The sequence below is a fragment of the Otolemur garnettii genome, unplaced genomic scaffold, assembly GCF_000181295.1.
Source record: "Otolemur garnettii isolate 467f Iridium unplaced genomic scaffold, OtoGar3 scaffold00055, whole genome shotgun sequence".
In the NCBI taxonomy this organism is placed as follows: Eukaryota; Metazoa; Chordata; class Mammalia; order Primates; family Galagidae; genus Otolemur; species Otolemur garnettii.
The window spans coordinates 11,868,946-11,886,523 of NW_003852450.1; the positions used below are offsets into that span (position 1 = coordinate 11,868,946).

Consider the following 17,578-nt stretch of genomic DNA (forward strand, 5'->3'; position numbering starts at 1 on the left):
GCCAAACTATTTGGTATATGTCCTGGCTTTGCCACTTCCTAGTTGGTTGTATGCCCTGTATTTCTTATCTGTAAAATTCAAGTAACGGTACCTGTGACCCTATAAATACCTCATAGGGTTGAAGTGAAAGTAGAGATCAATATGTAAAGGGCTTAAAACAATCCCTGTCATATATTACAGTAATTTGTAAATTATCATTATTAGATACTTACAATTAAAAGTCAGGATGTTATTTATCAAGGGCATTGCCTGTCAAAGTGATCAATTATGAATTGTTGGGAATTTCAAGTTCCTTTTGTTTGCCTGGTTTTGATCCCAGTTTCTCTAGGTAAGAAACAGTATGTAAATGTACTGAGCCCCTGCTACGGTCAATCACTAAAAATAAGTAGGATCACATAAACCATCAATTTAATTTTCTTTACATTTCTCCCATCCAGCCCAGGAAACCGCAAAAGTAAAGCTAATTAATATTATCCTGGATAGGGTGTAGTAGAGAAGTGACCAATTTTACTTAACAGTTACAAGTAAGGTTGTGCCGGGAAACTGCAATGATTTCTGCATTTATTGTGGAAATGCTGTTACTCGCTTCCCTTTAACATAACCTGCTTACAAAATCTAAAGGCGAATTTCAATTCCATGTCACAGGTTTCAGGTTGTCACCAGAATTTCTCTACTGTTCTGGCCTATTAGACCAAGAAGGATTGACAGCCCGAAGTAATATTTAAACAAGGCGCCGCAGTGTCATTGGCCAAGGGCTGCCGCTCAATGATTGGCTCCTTGAGAAGGTGGGCGGTGCCCGGAGTCATCCATTGGTGGAAGCGGGAAGTTTAAACAGAGGCAAACGCCATACTTGTTTTGCTTCTCTTTTGAATTTGGGAGCTTGTGGGGGCCTATTTCCTTTTTTCTAGGGTGTTGGTTGCTGGAAAAGAAAAGGGGGTGAATTCGCTCCCACAACCTTCACAGCCACCCCTGAGGGAAAGCGGTCAACCTTATCTGGGATTCCCCTCCCCGGAGCAGCCTGGTGGGAGCAGGGGAACGAGGTCCGGGCGGAGGCCTGAAGCTGCCATGACCGCCCGGCGAGTCGGGAGAAGCTGCTGGGACGTGAGCCCCACCAAGCTGAGGCCGCCGGTAGGACTGCCGGGCTCCGCGGCGGAGCAGGCGGTGGCTTCCCCACCGGTCCTGTCTCTCAGCCACTTCTGTAGACCTCCTTTCCTCTGCTTTGGAGATGTTCGCCTGGGCACCTCGCGGACGCTGCCGCTGACCGTAGTCAATCCTAACGAGGAGGTTGCTGAAGTGAAAATCTCCCACTTCCCGGCTGCGGACCTGGGCTTCGGCGTGTCGCTGCGCGGTTTCGTGTTGCAGGTAGGTCTGGAAGGGGCGTGACCCCAGCCCAGGCTCCCTTTTTCTCCGCTATCTTTCTGGTCACTCTCCGTAGGAGGGATGAGACTTATAACCAGAAAAAAAAAAAAAAAAAAAGAAAGGAAAAGTCTAGAACATAAAGTCAATCCTTCAAATCGATAACTATGTGTTAGGTCGATAGAATCGCTGGCTGTTCTAGGATCAAGGGTGCCCTGCATGGTGCTGTCTTGAGTAATTGCTTCGTCTGAGAAGAAGGTTAAGAGCGGGCACTCAATTTGGTGTTGTGCCACTCTTAATCCTGTCCCGTGCAACTGCTACGCGCGAGAAAGGAGGGACTGCGTTATCAGTCTGGGAATTCCCTTCCTCCCCACCAGGCGGGCTTTTGGAAAAGGGTGTCATATACTCAGATGCTATTGGGGACACTTGCTGATCATTTAGTAACGTAGTGCATCTCCCCTGAGCCCTCCCCTGGACTGGGCCAAGAAAAGAAAACCTGAGTGAGTCAGTGAGTAAGGAGTAGATCGGTCTGTCTCTCTCTGCTCCCGGAGATAAACTTGTTCCATTTTATAATGAATAGCTGCTTCTGTGAGATTGTTTCCTGCCTGTGGTCACTCCCTCGTATGGGCCCTGTTGGTGATTTTTCCTTCCTAAGGAGCAGAATAATAGAATCAGGATACTGGAACTGACACTTTGGGTGTTTCTGGTCATTCTTCAGCCAAAAGTAGGTGGGCCCTTAACCCATATATGTGCATTCTCTATAGATGGTTAGGTTAGGCAGTAACTTGGATGGTAACTGCACATAAATGCGCACACATTGAACATCTTTCGAAGTATTTTAAGGACTTCTCTATTAAATTGGCAAGCATTTTAAATAGACTTCAGGCGCTATCAAATACTCTTGCAGTTTTAAGTTAATACTTTTTTTTTGACTTTTTAAAAGTTAGTTGATTAGGGCAGCTTGTTTTGATTGCTTCCTATCAGCCATATTAATATGCATTTTAATTTCCATAGGTATCCAAAGAGTCAAAGCAACTACTTTTTCTGATGAAATTGTGACTTTTGTCTAGCAAAACCAAATTCAGAGTTGTTTGCATTATGCATGTTTAGTGTGTATGCACACTTTAGTATTTTAATCCTTTTTTCCTTTGCTGTGGTGCAGCTTTAATGGTTCATCAGATTAATTTTGTTTAAAGAACCTCTCTCATAGCTTTTACTGCATTGCATTGGCCAGAGTAATGTTCTGATCTCCATCACAAAAAAAAACAGAGAATTTGTGTTCTTACTTCGACTGCTGTGGCCTTTTCATTGACTAGAACCTCTGAAAACTGTTAGCTGAGGAGATCTAAGGTAGAAGGCAAATAACCACTTCATAAAGCAGTTAAGACTCTAATCCAAGTTCCCTGAACTTGGTTGTCACAAATGGTTCATCTGTACTTCAGAACTACCTGCCCCTCCCCACTATTAAATAATGCCTGCTTATTTTACTTTGGTAAAATAGATTTCTTTCCTATCTACATAATACTTTAACTTATTCCTTTTTTTATAATATGAAACTAAATTTTGTTGTCTTTAGAATAAATTCTATTTTATAGAGTAAAAATTCACTTCTTATTTTTTAAAACTGGCTGTTTATGATGTTATATGGTTTCTCCTTTAGAATAAAACTTGTCTGTTTTCCCTGAAAAACAACAGAATTTCTTTTATTATGTTGGGGTTTTGCATTTGGCAGATTTTATCTTCTTGCTGGGGTGTCAGGTGTTGATGTTAAAGTCTAAACTTTGGTGTCAGACTGCCTGGATTCCAATAACTAGCAGTATGACTTTGGCAAAGCTATCTGAACATCCTTTATTTCATCTGTAAAATGTGCATTATCATAGTATCTGCTTCCTAGGGATGTGCGCATTAAATGAATTATCTATACCTGTACCTATGTCTGGAACACAGTAACTGTTACGTGTATGATGATGTGGACTGTAGAGAAGTTTATGGGGACGAAGGAAGGAATTTAATTGTTCATCTTTATATTAAAGTCTTCAAAAGTAGGATCATTATGTTTGAAAAAGAAATACATTGTTAAGAAGTAGAAATACACAATTAAGGTTTTTAAAGCTACTAAAAATGATTTAGCGACTTATCTGTCCCATTGCTTTCATGTAATTTAAATTATTATAATTTTATATTCTTGTGAACCCTGTTATTACTAGTCATATTTCTTCTTATAATGAAATGAGCAGATATGTTAGGAAAAATATATTTGACTTGTTAAATGTTTAGAGACTAGAGTATTGGTAATTAACCACTATTCTCTACTATACTTTAAGTTGTATATAATGTTTTTGTTATTATTACTATCATAATTATTTAAAATTTATTCTTTTGAATATAGCCTAAAGAAAAAGTTGTTATTTCTGTTAACTGGACACCATTCAAGGAAGGCCGAGTAAGAGAGGTTGTGACATTTCTTGTAAATGACATTCTGAAACACCAAGCTATATTACTAGGAAATGCAGAAGAGCAGAAAAAGAAAAAGGTAATGTTTTGACTATCCTGTGATTTACTCTAAGAAAATGTCTACTATATAAAGATACTGGATAACAAACTTAAAGTAACATACATAATATTGGTTATTTAAAGGTTATACACAATAGCTACCAACTTAATTAGCTTATTTTGTTTATTTTTGCAGAGAAGTCTTTGGGATACCATTAAGAAGAAGAAAGTTTCAGCCTCTTCAAGTCGTAATGGAAGGGTTTCAAATATTCAAAATGTTAATAATAAAACCTTTAATGTTTCTCCCGAAGTTGACAGAGTTAGAAGCCCTTTACAATCTTGTGAAAATCTGGCTATAAATGAAGACTGTTCCCCAAGAGAAAAAAATTCTTTAACTCTTCAAGAAGATAAATTACCCATATCACCTATTAGCCCTACTTTCAAAGAATGCCATACTGAAACTTGTTTACCTCTTTTTATACACCGATCTACTACCTGCTCATCTCCTCACATTTCAGAAAACGGGGAATTATTGCAAGTAGAAGGTGCCAACATTTCAAAAGATTTTTCTTTTAATGAGAAAATCATAAGTGAAACTTCCTTTAATTCTATAAATATTAATGGCCAAAGTGAAGAAAATAGTAAATTTACTCTTACTCCAAACTACTCTTCAACTCTGAATATTACACAAAGCGAAGGAAATTTTCTGAGTCCAGATTCTTTTGTCAGTAATAGTCACGCAGATAATAATGAACTAGAAAGGATGACATGTCTTTCATCAGATGCGTTTATGAAAGATAATTCAAAGCCTGTCTATCTGGAATCAAAAACTGTTCATGAAATTTATCGGACAATTTTAAGTCCAGATTCTTTCATAAATGACAATTATAGACTAAATCAGAATCTAGAATCAGAGTTAATTAATCCTATTTTATCCCCAAATCAATTTGTAAAAGATAACATGGCTTCTATGTGTATATCTCAGCAAATATGTAAATTATCACCATTATCAAATGAACATTCTCAGGTCCTACAATCTCAAGATTTGAGAAAAAGTGGAGTTTTGTTGTGTATTCCTGAATGTCAAGATTCAAAATCTCCCAAAGGTATTTCTGAAGAAGTTGTAGAACAGAAATCAAATTACAACAATTTTACAAAACAAGATCATCCTAAATGTTCCACAGTTCAGGATGTTTCTGGTTACAGCTGTAATAAGCAACCTAAGAAACGCCCAATACTTTCTGCCACTGTCACTAAAAGGAAGCCTACTCATAACAGAGAAAACCAGACTGAGATTAATAAACCAAAAGCAAAAAAATGTCTCAACAGTGCAGTAGGTGAAAGTGAAAAAGTAATAAATAATCAAAAAGAGAAAGAAACTTTCCATTCTTATCTTCCAGTTATAGATCCAGTATTAAGTAAATCTAAGAGTTATAAAAATGAAATAACTCCCTCCCTGCCGACAGCTTTAGCTGCTCATAAAAGAAAGAGTGATGAAATGATGGAAGAAACAAATGTGAGAGTCACAGTCACAGAACATACGGAAATGCAAGAAATAAAAAGAATTCATTTTTCTCTCTCAGAGTCTAAAACATCAACTGTTAAAAAAAATAAAACTGTGAAAACGCCCATCTCAAAACGTATTAGCAGCAGAGAGAAACTAAACCCGAAGAAGAAAACTGGTGAGTCTTGTTGATAAAACTACTGAGAGTATACCTAGAAAGGACGTATTTTCTGTTAGATTTGGTTTAGTAAGTCTTATTGATAAGCTTGTATTAACTTATTAATTACTTTTTATTTTCTAATTTGCTTAGAAAATGGAGCAAATGTAATGTGGAACTGAATTTTACGATAATTGCGATCCTGTTCTTATTTAAACTTGACATTTTATTCATCATGAATTTTCTATATTTTGATTTTTAAAAAATAGTTACATTTAAATATTTATCTTCATTATTGAGTTTTTTGGCATCCTCTTACATTTTATACACAAAGGAAGTACAGTACTTCATTTGGCCTCACCATAGTCTAGGCCTTGATTGGAAGGTGCAGTAAAATGCCTGACTCTGGTAATGCCATCTGAAGGAATATAGAATAAAACTTTGCATATCTTGTGCTCCTGGTGACATTATTTTCCCTCAGCCTTTCCTCAGCCATTAATTAATGAGGAATGCCAGTAGAGCCCCTTCACTTTGTAACCCTGCTGAAACCTGGCTCTCCCTGAGAAGACTGTTCTCATTGCAGCCCTCTCAAGTTGTATCTGATTTCCTTCCTGCTAAGATTTCTTTAATGTTATCATTGTTTTCTAATTTATTTTAGATTCACTAGTACTCAAAACTCCTGCTTCTAAAACAAACAAAAGAACAAAACCCATTGTTGCTGTGGCACAGTCCCATTTGACCTTCATAAAACCATTAAAAACAGGCAAGTGTTTATTATATTTAAGCTCAAAAAGCCTTGAAGAATTGTTAAAGTGTATAATCAAATTACAATTAAGATAGTCTATCAACTTGTCTTTGATCCGAGAAATAATCCTATAGTGTTTATAATAATCCTACCTAGTGTTTATAATAGATCAGTAGGGTGACTTAGTTTACAATAATGTATTGTACATTTCAAAATAGCTAGAAAAAAATAATTTGAATGTTTCTAGCATAAAGAAAAGACAAATATTTAAGGTGAACAATATCCCAAATACATAATGTAATACATACAAATTATATGAATTACCACAAAATACAAATCCACAGTCCAATATGTACAAATTATATGAATTACCACACATATCCCTCCAATAAGTCAATCTGTTATGTATCAATTAAAAAAGGTATTTTATCAGATTTGACTGAAGTAGTCTTGGTATTTAAGATTTTTAAATAACCAGGAAATTTTGCATTACTTCCCCCTTTTTGCTTTGATTGCATTTGTTATCTAAAATGCTTCTAACTCTTTCCTAAAATAGTAGAAAAACAAATATTCAGTATTTTAAAGATGATTTTACTGGTAAACATGGCCTTATGCTAAATATTGTACAATAATATGAAGGAAATTTTCTTATTCAATAACCTACTGTATTCTTAGATATTCCTAGACACCCAATGCCATTTGCTGCAAAAAATATGTTTTATGATGAACGCTGGAAGGAAAAGCAAGAACAGGGCTTCACTTGGTGGCTGAATTTTATATTAACTCCTGATGACTTCACTGTAAAAACAAATATTTCTGAAGGTAAACATTAAAGTAATGTTGAAATTTAGTAATACTCTTACCTAATAATAAGACCAAATTTTTAACAGAATTTCTCACTAATTATACATACTTTATTCATTATAGTTAATGGTATGTTTTGCTGGTGCATCAGCCCACATACTAAAAATGGTGTAGTTAAGAATTTTTACCTACATAGATTTGCATGCATAGATTTTCTATACCAAAAGTAGTGAGATATACTTTTTGTTCTTTATTCTCTCTTACCAGCCAATGCAATCAGTCTTGTGTGGTTTGCCTATTTGGGGTCTATTCCCAGTCCCTCCTCCCGTTAAATACCTTAGTTTTAAAACTATGTAGGAAAGCTATAGGATTATGAGCAATCTGAAAAGCAATTCACATGAGGAATTTTTAGAACTTCAAACATGTGGAGGGTTTTCTTTGGAAAAAGAAGGAAATTTTGTGCAGCTGTCACATATAGTTTATGGGGATTAATTTCAACTCAAGATAGGAAAAAAATTCTTATAAACATTTAAAATGTCTAATCAAACAGCACCTGGTACTCAGTAAGTGCTCCATACATAGATTAGGGTAATGCAAATATTTACTTCAATGTCATTGTTACTACTACCAGTAGACTGCCGCTGTTGTCTTCCGGGGTTCTTGTCTAGATTAAATCATAAAATTATACAAAGCAATTATCAGAGTGCCCGGAATGAAGTGCTCAAAAAGTGAAAAAAATAAATAAATAAATATAAAATGTCAAACTATCATATGAACAGTGGGTTTTTTCCCCACTGATGAAGTGATTAAACAGATCTTGATTTCTATTTGTCATGTGAAGCATGGACAAATAAGATTTCTACATTAATCTACATTTGGATTAGATGATCTCTGTAATTACTTTCCTTTATTTTTCCCAAAAAGAAGCAAAGCCCAATTATTAGGTCTTTTCTTAAATGTGTTTTATAAAACATCAAGTTACATTTCAAAATTGATTTTTAAAATCAGATACTTTAGAAGTTTGACGTAGTGATTTAAAAAGAGGGTGGAAACAGAGGAACCAGTTCCAAGGTTATTTCATTACTCTGGGTTAGAGATCCTGGTACTTGAACTTGTTGTGATGGTGTTGGTGGTGAGAAGAGGTTAGAATTGGTATATACTTTAAATCATAAAATCATACAAAGCAATTAGCAGAGAGCTAAGAGGTTAGAATTGGTATATACTTTGCAAGTAGAGCTAACAGGTGGCAGTGACAGATTGGCTTAAGGTAGTTAGTGAATGATGACACCATGTTTTAAGATACGAAAGAGAAAGAGGAGTAAGCTTGGAGAGGGTGAGGAGTAGAGTCTGTTCTTACTGTCTTAAGTTACATTTTATTGCTGGATTTAAAACTATATAGAGATCTTGTTTGACCAGAAACATTCTTCTGTTTTTATCCAGTAAATGCTGCTACTCTTCTTTTGGGTTTGGAGAATCAACATAAAACAAGTGTCCCTAGAGCACCTACTAAAGATGAAATGTCCCTCAGAGCTTACACTGCTCGGTGCAGGTTGAATAGATTACGTCGCACAGCATGCAGTTTGTTTACTTCTGAGAAAATGGTTAAAGCTATTAAAAAACTTGAAACTGAAATTGAAGCTAGGAGGTTAATTGTGCGAAAAGACAGACACCTCTGGAAAGATGTGGGTAAGAAGATTGCAGAAATTTTGAGATGAGTTCCTTAAAAAAAAAACTTTATGGACCTTTTGTATTTGTTTCCAGCTTTATTTAGGTATAATTGGCAAACAAAAATTATATATTTTTAAGGTATACAACAAGATGTTGATATGCATATGAAATGTGAAATGATCAAAATCAAGTTAATTAACATATCCATTGCATATAGTCACCTTTTTTTGGTATATGTAGCGAGAACATTTTAGATATACGTTCTTAGCAAATTTCAAGCATACAATACACTGTTATTAACTATAGTCATCAGGCTATACATTCACTCTCCAGAATTTATCTATTCTGCATAATTGAAACTTTATACCATTTGACCACTATCTCTCACCAGTCTTCTTTAATCCCAGCCCCTGAAAATCACCATTCTCTCAGCTTCTGTGAGTTTGACTCTTCTAGACTTCACATATAAGTGAGATCCTACAGTATTTGTCTTTCTGTGCCTACCTTCTCACTATGCATGATATCCTCCAGGTTCATCTATGTTGCCACAAGTAACAGGATTTCCTTTATTTATTACATTTTTTAAATCTATACATTTATTGATGGAGATTTAGATTCCTTCCCTATTTTGGATATTATAAGTAATGATGGAATGAACATGAGAATTCAGATACCTCTTGACACTGATTTCATTTCCCATAAGTACATGTATATGTCTCTAAGACATTTTGTATTTCAAAGCTAAATATGCCTGCGTTAGTTTTGCAGCCTAAAATCTCACTCAGACTTAAATATGATTGTTATATATTTAAGAATAGAAGTATAATGCTTCATTTAAAGTAACTTACATAAGCAATTATCCTTGTTTGCACTGATTAAATCTCCCTGAAATTTTATTTATTGCCTCTATTTGATTGGCAGTTTTAGCTTACTTTTAACATTCATTTTAGGAGAACGCCAGAAAGTTCTGAATTGGCTGTTGTCATATAATCCTTTGTGGCTTCGAATTGGCTTAGAGGTAAGCATACATTTCAAGTTTTAAAAACATTTTTGTAATATACTTTTAATAGAATAGGCTTAATAAAATGTGGTTTTACTTATAGCCATAAAAGTTATAAAGTCATTAGATTCGCTTGATTCATCCTTTAATATAAAATGTAAAGCTCATAATAAATGCTCACTAGGTAAATAGGCCATGCTATTATATATCATTCCCTATTGTTATGTAGCAGTTTATTACATAGTCTCTTAAATATATATAATTTTGTGTTGATGTAATGACTTTTGAACACTTACAAGTTAAAACACAAGGCAGTTTTAAATGCATCTTCTAATTTGATTCTCTTTAAAACCCAATAAGGAGTATATTACTTCTACTTCACTAAAAAAGAAGCTTAGATGTTAAGGGAGTTGCCAGATGCCAATAATTGGTCAGGACTTGGACCTACAGCAGTCTGATGCCAAAGTTGAGACTGTAGTATGCTTGTACATTTTTTCCTAGGTTTCTTCCTAATGTGGGATCTTTATTATTATTTAAATTTATTCCAAAGAATCTTTGAGGCTGAAAGGGATAGTTGCAATAATCTGGGTTTTATGTACTAATAAATTGAGGCTCAGAACAAATAATAAGCTTACTATGGTCACACAGCTTCATAGTGTCATTTCTTTATTTTGTTATCATTTCTCTTTCAATAGTTAGCAAATAACGTATTAACTGGCTCTGCTTCACATGTCAAATAATTCTAGAACCTCAAGTGAAAAATACAGCCTCCATATTTTGGGACAAAGCTTTTTTTGTAGTAAAAGTTTAAAAAGCAAGATCATTCAGTAAAACTTTGCAGTGCCTATTAACACTTAGATGTTGTGATCATCACCTGCACTCACATTCGGTTGGCCAAAGCATATTATCTGGCCAAGCACGAACAATGAAGAAATGAATGTATTAGCCACCCATAATGTCACAGCAAGTCTATGGTGTATGGTGGGAACGTATAATGTTTATTGTTAGGAATGGGGGGATGAGTAATTGTGAACGATGACACATTCTACCTCACCACCACACCTGAGGATTCTATAGATGGACACCTTAGGATTCTGTGAATAGATCTTTGATGATATTAAGACAGCTTCTCAAAGGTCAAAAAAAAAAATAAGTAAACAAAGATGGATTACTCTGTATTGGCAGGTATTAATACTTTTCTATGCTATCATCTCTATATTTTGTCAATGTAAAGTTGCAGAATATAATTTGACATGTTTTAGTTTTTCTAATTGCTTTAGGAATTATTAATAATAAATACGTCAATGTTAATCTAATTTTATATTTAACTCATTGATGATAAACAGATCTGAACTTGCCAAATTATTATGCTAGATGATTTGCAGATAGTTTTCTACTTGTTTCTACTATTAGAAAATTTTAGATATTTAAGTTTCTGTTATATCTTCATGATATACCTAATGGGATTGTTATAATTAAATTTGAAAAACATGCCTGTATTTGATACTTCTTTAACTTAAATAAAGATATTAACATGTAAATATTACTTGCCAGCTGATTAAGAATTTTTCTTAGTCCTGAGCTTTGTCTTTTATCATTGTGAAGGATATTGTATATGCTAAAAAGTACATAAAGCATATATGTACAGTTTAATGAGATTATTTAGCAAATTACCGCATCACTTTGTGCTATTTAAGAAATAGAACATTGCCAGTTCCTGAGAAGATCATTGTCTGCTCTTCCCCCGTCACATCCCTTTGCTTCCTTAGGCATAGTAAAATCCTGACTTTGGCTTTAATGTCTTCTTTTTAGACAATTTATGGAGAACTCATATCTTTGGAGGACAACAGTGATGTCACAGGGTTGGCTATGTTTATTCTGAATCGCTTACTTTGGAATCCTGATATAGCAGCTGAGTATAGACATCCCAGTGTTCCTCATCTATATAGAGATGGTAAGTATTTCTGCATCTCCTGCATTCGCTCCACACTATACATAAATAGCTTCTTGTCATTCATCTGTTCCTAGTTGCATTTTACTTTCTCAAAGAAATCAAGCTAGATAGGTCTCTGCTTTCACTACCATCCCTTCCCTTCCTCTACTTCCATTTTTCTCTTCCATCACTATTTATAATTATTCTTTCCTGTTTATTGTCTCTACCTCACCCCCCAGTAGTCTTATGGGGATCACATTTGTTGTAGTTTGCTATTGTACATCTGGTACCTAGGATGGCGCCTACACATAGCAAGTATTCAATAAATATTTTTCAAGTGAGACCTACTAAGTCTCTTGAAGCTTCAGTGCCTGATTCTTCGTTTATGAATTGGAAATAATAAATAGTACCTGTTCCACAGAGTTATGGTGAAGATTACATGGATTCACATGTGTAAAGCACTAAGAAAAAAGCACATAATATTTTATTTATGCTTGCTACCTTTCTTTAGCACATTATTGTCATATTTTAAGGTGAAATCTGCCTTTCATAGATTAACTTGCCAAACTTTGTACTTTATTTAAGGTCATGAAGAAGCTCTGTCCAAGTTTACATTGAAAAAATTATTGCTGTTGGTCTGTTTCCTTGATTATGCCAAAATTTCCAGACTTATTGATCATGATCCTTGCCTCTTCTGTAAAGATGCTGAATTCAAGGTATGGTTTTTACTTTATGCTATACATTTTATATTTCCCATTTGAGAATTTTGCTTGCTTTTATGGTATATTTTCCAAAAAAACAGTACTGTGGAATAGAATAGAGATGCCTATCTAGTGAGTCCCATCAATCATTTCTGTGGGTTTATCTTGCACCAATACATCATTCTTACTCTTAATTTTGACTTGAGAGTAAACTAAACTATCCTTCTGAGGAATTAGTTTCAGGGGAAATTTCTTTCCTAATTTTGACATAATATTATGAGCAATTTATAACAAGGTTTTAAAATGAAAATGTATGAAATTTGCATTATTATTGTATGGTGTGAAACTGACAATTTTTTTATACTACATTTAACTGTATATATTGAAAGTAATTTGAAAGATTTTTATTATGTGTGTATCAAAAGTTAATATATATTAATACCTCCAACGTGTTTTTTTATAGGCCAGTAAAGAAATTCTTCTGGCTTTTTCACGAGATTTCTTAAGTGGTGAAGGTGACCTTTCCCGTCACCTTAGTTTACTGGGATTACCTGTTAACCATGTTCAGACACCATTTGATGAATTTGATTTTGCTGTTACAAATCTTGCTGTAGATTTACAGTGTGGAGTGCGTCTTGTGTAAGTATAACAAATAGCATTATTTTGCTTAATAGAATAGACTAAAATTTTCTGGAAAACAAATTTTTTTATACTTATGCAATCTTTCTTGTTTCATGTAGTAGAATAAATTTAAGGTTAAAAAATAGGATTTCTTTTTCAGAAAAGTTTTAAGCCCAGAAACCTTTTCTCCTAAACATATTTTTTTTCCCTACTGGCATGTGGCTTCCATTTAAATAGGAACTACTGATGTCTCAGAATAGAAGTCAAGAAGAGCTAGAAACTAATTAAAATTATCAAATTGATAGTCTTTTGGCATCTTCCTGTCCTTAAAGCCCTTAAACTCTTGGGATTTATGTGAGTAATAAATATGCTTAAATGAATGTTATTTTTCACGTTTTTATGTAGCATGTTTTTATCTGAAAACTTCTTTATTGCTAGGCGAACTATGGAACTTCTCACACAGAACTGGACTCTGTCAAAGAAACTCAGGATTCCTGCAATAAGTCGTCTTCAAAAGATGCACAATGTTGACATTGTTCTTCAGATTCTTAAATCACGAGGAATTCAATTAAGTGATGAGCATGGTAAAAAACTGAGTGAAGGTTAAAACTTATTCTCACTAAATATTGATATATGCACCTATTATGCTAATGGACTACCTTTTCATTTATAGGAAATACAATTCTATCTAAGGATATTGTGGATAGGCACAGAGAAAAAACTCTTGCATTGCTTTGGAAAATAGCATTTGCTTTTCAGGTATTATATATTTGGTGTATTTTTCACTTTTTATCAATTATGCTTACTGATTATCAGAAAAGCAATTTGAATCAAGTAAAGATTAACAATATTACTATAATTTACTTGGATTCATTCTATCCTAGGGACTGTGATAATTGCTTTATACATATTTCACTTTAATTGTCATCACACATTTGTAAAGTAGGTGTTAAGTCTACTTCACACATGAGGAAACTGAAACTAATATTCACATCATTGGTAACAGTGGAGCTGAGATAGAACCCATGCTTGTGTGGCCCAAAAGCTATGTTCTTAACCTCTAACATTTTATCACTTCTATGTAGTTTCTGTTTGCCCTTTAGAAAAAAAAAATGTATTTTCTGGGCCAAAATATTCATTTTGTGCATTTTATTTTCTGAGAATTTTAAAATCTCTGATTAGGTTATTTTTAATCTACAGTTTCTCTAAATAGAAGATACTTTTATTTCTATGAGTTAAAAATAACATATAAAAAAGGTATTTATCTTTTTTGTGTGTTTTTCAGGTGGATATTTCCCTTAATTTAGATCAGTTAAAGGAAGAAATTGACTATCTAAAACAGACACATAGTATAAAGAAAACATTGTCTACACTATCATGCCATTCTGATAATATTATTAATAAGAAAAAAGACAAAAGGAATAGTGGTTCCTTTGAACAATATAGTGAAAACATAAAGTTATTGATGGATTGGGTAAATGCTGTTTGTGCCTTCTATAATAAAAAGGTAAGTTTCTTCTTAGTGAAAGTCAATTAAACTTAAAGTATGAAATATTTTCTTGCATTTTTAAAATATAATTCAGTTTTGTACATGTATGCTTACTTTACCTCAAAGGAGTGAATGTATTATCATATACTGTATTTCATCTAATCTGTCACCTATTGTATAATGCATGATAATTCTATCCCTAAGAAAGAAAAAAACTCTAGATAGAAGTCATAATAGAAATTGCTTGCATAGGACTGGGACATGAATGGATCATACCCTTATTATAAATGTCAATACAAATAAACTCTATGTGTAAAAAGGAACAACTGAGAAATTACCACTAGGTAGAAGTAAGAAGAAAAATAAAATCTAAGTTGAGTCTTTCTGTAATCATTTGTTAGGTAGATACTGTATTTTGTATGTGATATACTTCTAAGTATGAATACATGATAAACTATCTGGTAACAAGTATAAAAAACAATTATAGAGAGTTCATGTCGCTAAATATGGTAAACTGTTATACTTGAAGTTGTTAGTAGAAAAATTTTTAATACATGGATAATTTTCACTAGAGAGTGAAAGTTGATCATCGTTATTCATGAGTTCTACATCTGGCATTCAATTGCTCATTAAAATTTATTTCTAATAATAAATTCCAAAGTTAGTACTTGTGGCATTTTGTGGTCATTGTTGACAGGTACAAATGCCTAGGTGCCGATTCCCAGCTGAACTCACTCAAGGTGACACTCTGCCTTCTTGTTTCAGCTCTTACATAAACAGTGTTTTTTTCATGATCTATTTAATGCTGTGAGTTTGGGTTGGTTCTATTTTTTGCATTTTTGTGCTTTTTGTTGGTGATTTCCCTATTTAAAATGGCCCTCATGTGTACTACTAAAGCATTGTCTAGTGTTCCTAAGAGGTAACTGTGATGTGCCATATGCAGAAAATATGATAGAGATGTTAAATAAGCTTCATTCATGCATGAATTATGGTGTTTCTGGCCATGAATTTAATGTTACTGAATCAGAAACAAATGTAAAACAAAGTTATGTATGGATTGACTCACCGGACCCTAACTCTCTTTATTTCCCTATGAATAATGGTTCAATATTCACAAATTTACTGTTTACAAATAACAAGAATCCATTGTAATTGGTGTCGTTTTTTAATACTATCAGCAAATTACTGTAAAGTAGGTGGCTTGAAATAGAAAGCTATTCCCTCATAGATCTATAGGCTAGAAGCCTGAAATATTGTCTGGGCCATTTAAGGTTCTAAAACAGTGGTTCTCAACCTGTGGGTCACGACCCCTTTTTAACAATGAAAATACATTGTGGCATTAGAAAGATTGAGAACCACTGTTCTAGAGGATATAATATTCCATCCCTTTCTCTTAAGTTCTGGTGTTTTCCCAGCCAACCTTGGTGGTACTTGGCTTATAAATGTATTGTTCCAGTCTTTGCCTTTGTCATCACACACTATTCTGCCTATCCCTCTGTCTCTGTGTCTCTCTTTTCATCTTATAAGGATACTGTTCTTACTGCATTAAGAACTCACTCTATTCCAGTGTGACCTCATCTTAATTCTTTAAATCTGTAATGACCCTATTTCCCAATAAGGTCACCATTCTGATTTTCTGGGAAGGACACGAAGTTTTGAGGGACATTGTCAAACCCAGAACAATAATATAACCAGATCCTACTTTTGGAATGGTTAATTAATAGTTTATAATTGAGAATTTATGGGTATGTGTATGTACAGTTAGTAATTAATGTGATATTCTTAGCTATTAGGAGAAATTTACAGGCCACAAAACCACCGTGTCTACTTGCTGTCTAAATATAGCTAATTGTTTTTCTGGTATTTCCAATCAGGTGGAGAATTTTACAGTGTCTTTCTCAGATGGCCGTGTACTATGTTACCTGATCCACCACTATCATCCATGCTATGTGCCTTTTAATGCTATATGTCAGCGGACTACTCAAACCGTAGAATGCACACAGACTGGTTCGGTGGTATTAAATTCATCATCAGAATCAGATGATAGTTCTCTGAATATGTCTCTTAAAGCACTTGATCATGGTTAGTCATTTTTGTTAATTAACTTTCTGATTCATTGCTGATTTTTGGCTACAGCAGTCTAATTTCTCTTTTCCACTTGCATAATAGAAAATACTTCAGAACTATACAAAGAGCTCCTAGAAAATGAAAAGAAAAATTTTCATTTGGTTAGGTCTGCAGTTAGAGATCTTGGTGGAATACCTGCTATGATTAATCATTCAGATATGTCAAATACAATTCCAGATGAAAAGGTAAGTAAAAGTCGGGTTTTTAAATTAATGACTCAGTAATAAGAATTTCAGAAGATGAAAGTAGTACTATGTACATTCTCTGTTAATCTGTTCTCATCTTTTGTGTTTTCTTTTAGGTGGTTATTACCTATTTGTCATTCCTTTGTGCAAGGCTTTTTGATCTTCGTAAAGAAATAAGAGCTGCTCGACTTATACAGACAAAATGGAGAAAATATAAATTAAAAAGAGATCTCAAGCGCCATCAGGTACTCCTCGAAAATGAACACTCTTGATTAGGCTTCTGGGCTCTACCCTTTTACTTAATCTGTTCAGGAGAAGAGGAATAACTTCTTTGCTTTGTAAATTTCTGAACAATACTTTAGGAGTGCTTAAGCAGCTTTTCTCTACTTCCAGTAGAATCTGGAGCAGAAGTTTTCTGTCAGTTTTTTCATGCTGTGTTCTCTTCAGCTTGACCTCATCTAGTCCCGCTTGGGCCTGGGCATCAAATACCTGATTTTACTGTTTAATTAGTGCCTTTTTTTTTTTGTCATGACACTAACTTCTAGTTTATCCTTTATGAGTTTGAAAAATGGTATTTTTGATTTCTAATATTTTATTTTTCAAAATTTGTAAGTTCTCAGAAAATTATCATTTTTTAATACTTTAAGATATAATCTCTTTGATCACGCTCGAACAAACTAATCTTTTCATTTCCCTTGCCCCCTCCACCAATCACGTTTCATTTATTTATTTGAAAAAAATAAAACAAGCACCTACCTGTAATAAAATATATCATAGATATTTTTTATTTTTTTT

The 17,578-nt window shown here is 33.9% G+C and overlaps 1 protein-coding gene across 2 annotated transcripts in view; it reads left to right on the plus strand.

Moving 5' to 3' along the window:
- Positions 1-808: 808 nt before the first annotated feature.
- The window catches only part of ASPM (abnormal spindle microtubule assembly), a 48,848-nt gene continuing 32,078 nt past the window's right edge, over positions 809-17,578 (plus strand). For both annotated transcript variants that reach the window (XM_003792310.1, XM_012806620.1), the window contains exons 1-16: positions 809-1,362; positions 3,746-3,889; positions 4,046-5,531; positions 6,169-6,273; positions 6,931-7,077; positions 8,500-8,745; positions 9,678-9,745; positions 11,540-11,681; positions 12,246-12,376; positions 12,825-13,000; positions 13,421-13,566; positions 13,656-13,741; positions 14,268-14,489; positions 16,346-16,553; positions 16,641-16,783; positions 16,900-17,028. In XM_003792310.1, the coding sequence (XP_003792358.1) occupies positions 1,066-1,362; positions 3,746-3,889; positions 4,046-5,531; positions 6,169-6,273; positions 6,931-7,077; positions 8,500-8,745; positions 9,678-9,745; positions 11,540-11,681; positions 12,246-12,376; positions 12,825-13,000; positions 13,421-13,566; positions 13,656-13,741; positions 14,268-14,489; positions 16,346-16,553; positions 16,641-16,783; positions 16,900-17,028 (3,876 nt within the window). In that variant the 5' untranslated portion in view covers positions 809-1,065. The remainder of the gene's footprint in view (positions 1,363-3,745; positions 3,890-4,045; positions 5,532-6,168; positions 6,274-6,930; positions 7,078-8,499; positions 8,746-9,677; positions 9,746-11,539; positions 11,682-12,245; positions 12,377-12,824; positions 13,001-13,420; positions 13,567-13,655; positions 13,742-14,267; positions 14,490-16,345; positions 16,554-16,640; positions 16,784-16,899; positions 17,029-17,578) is intronic.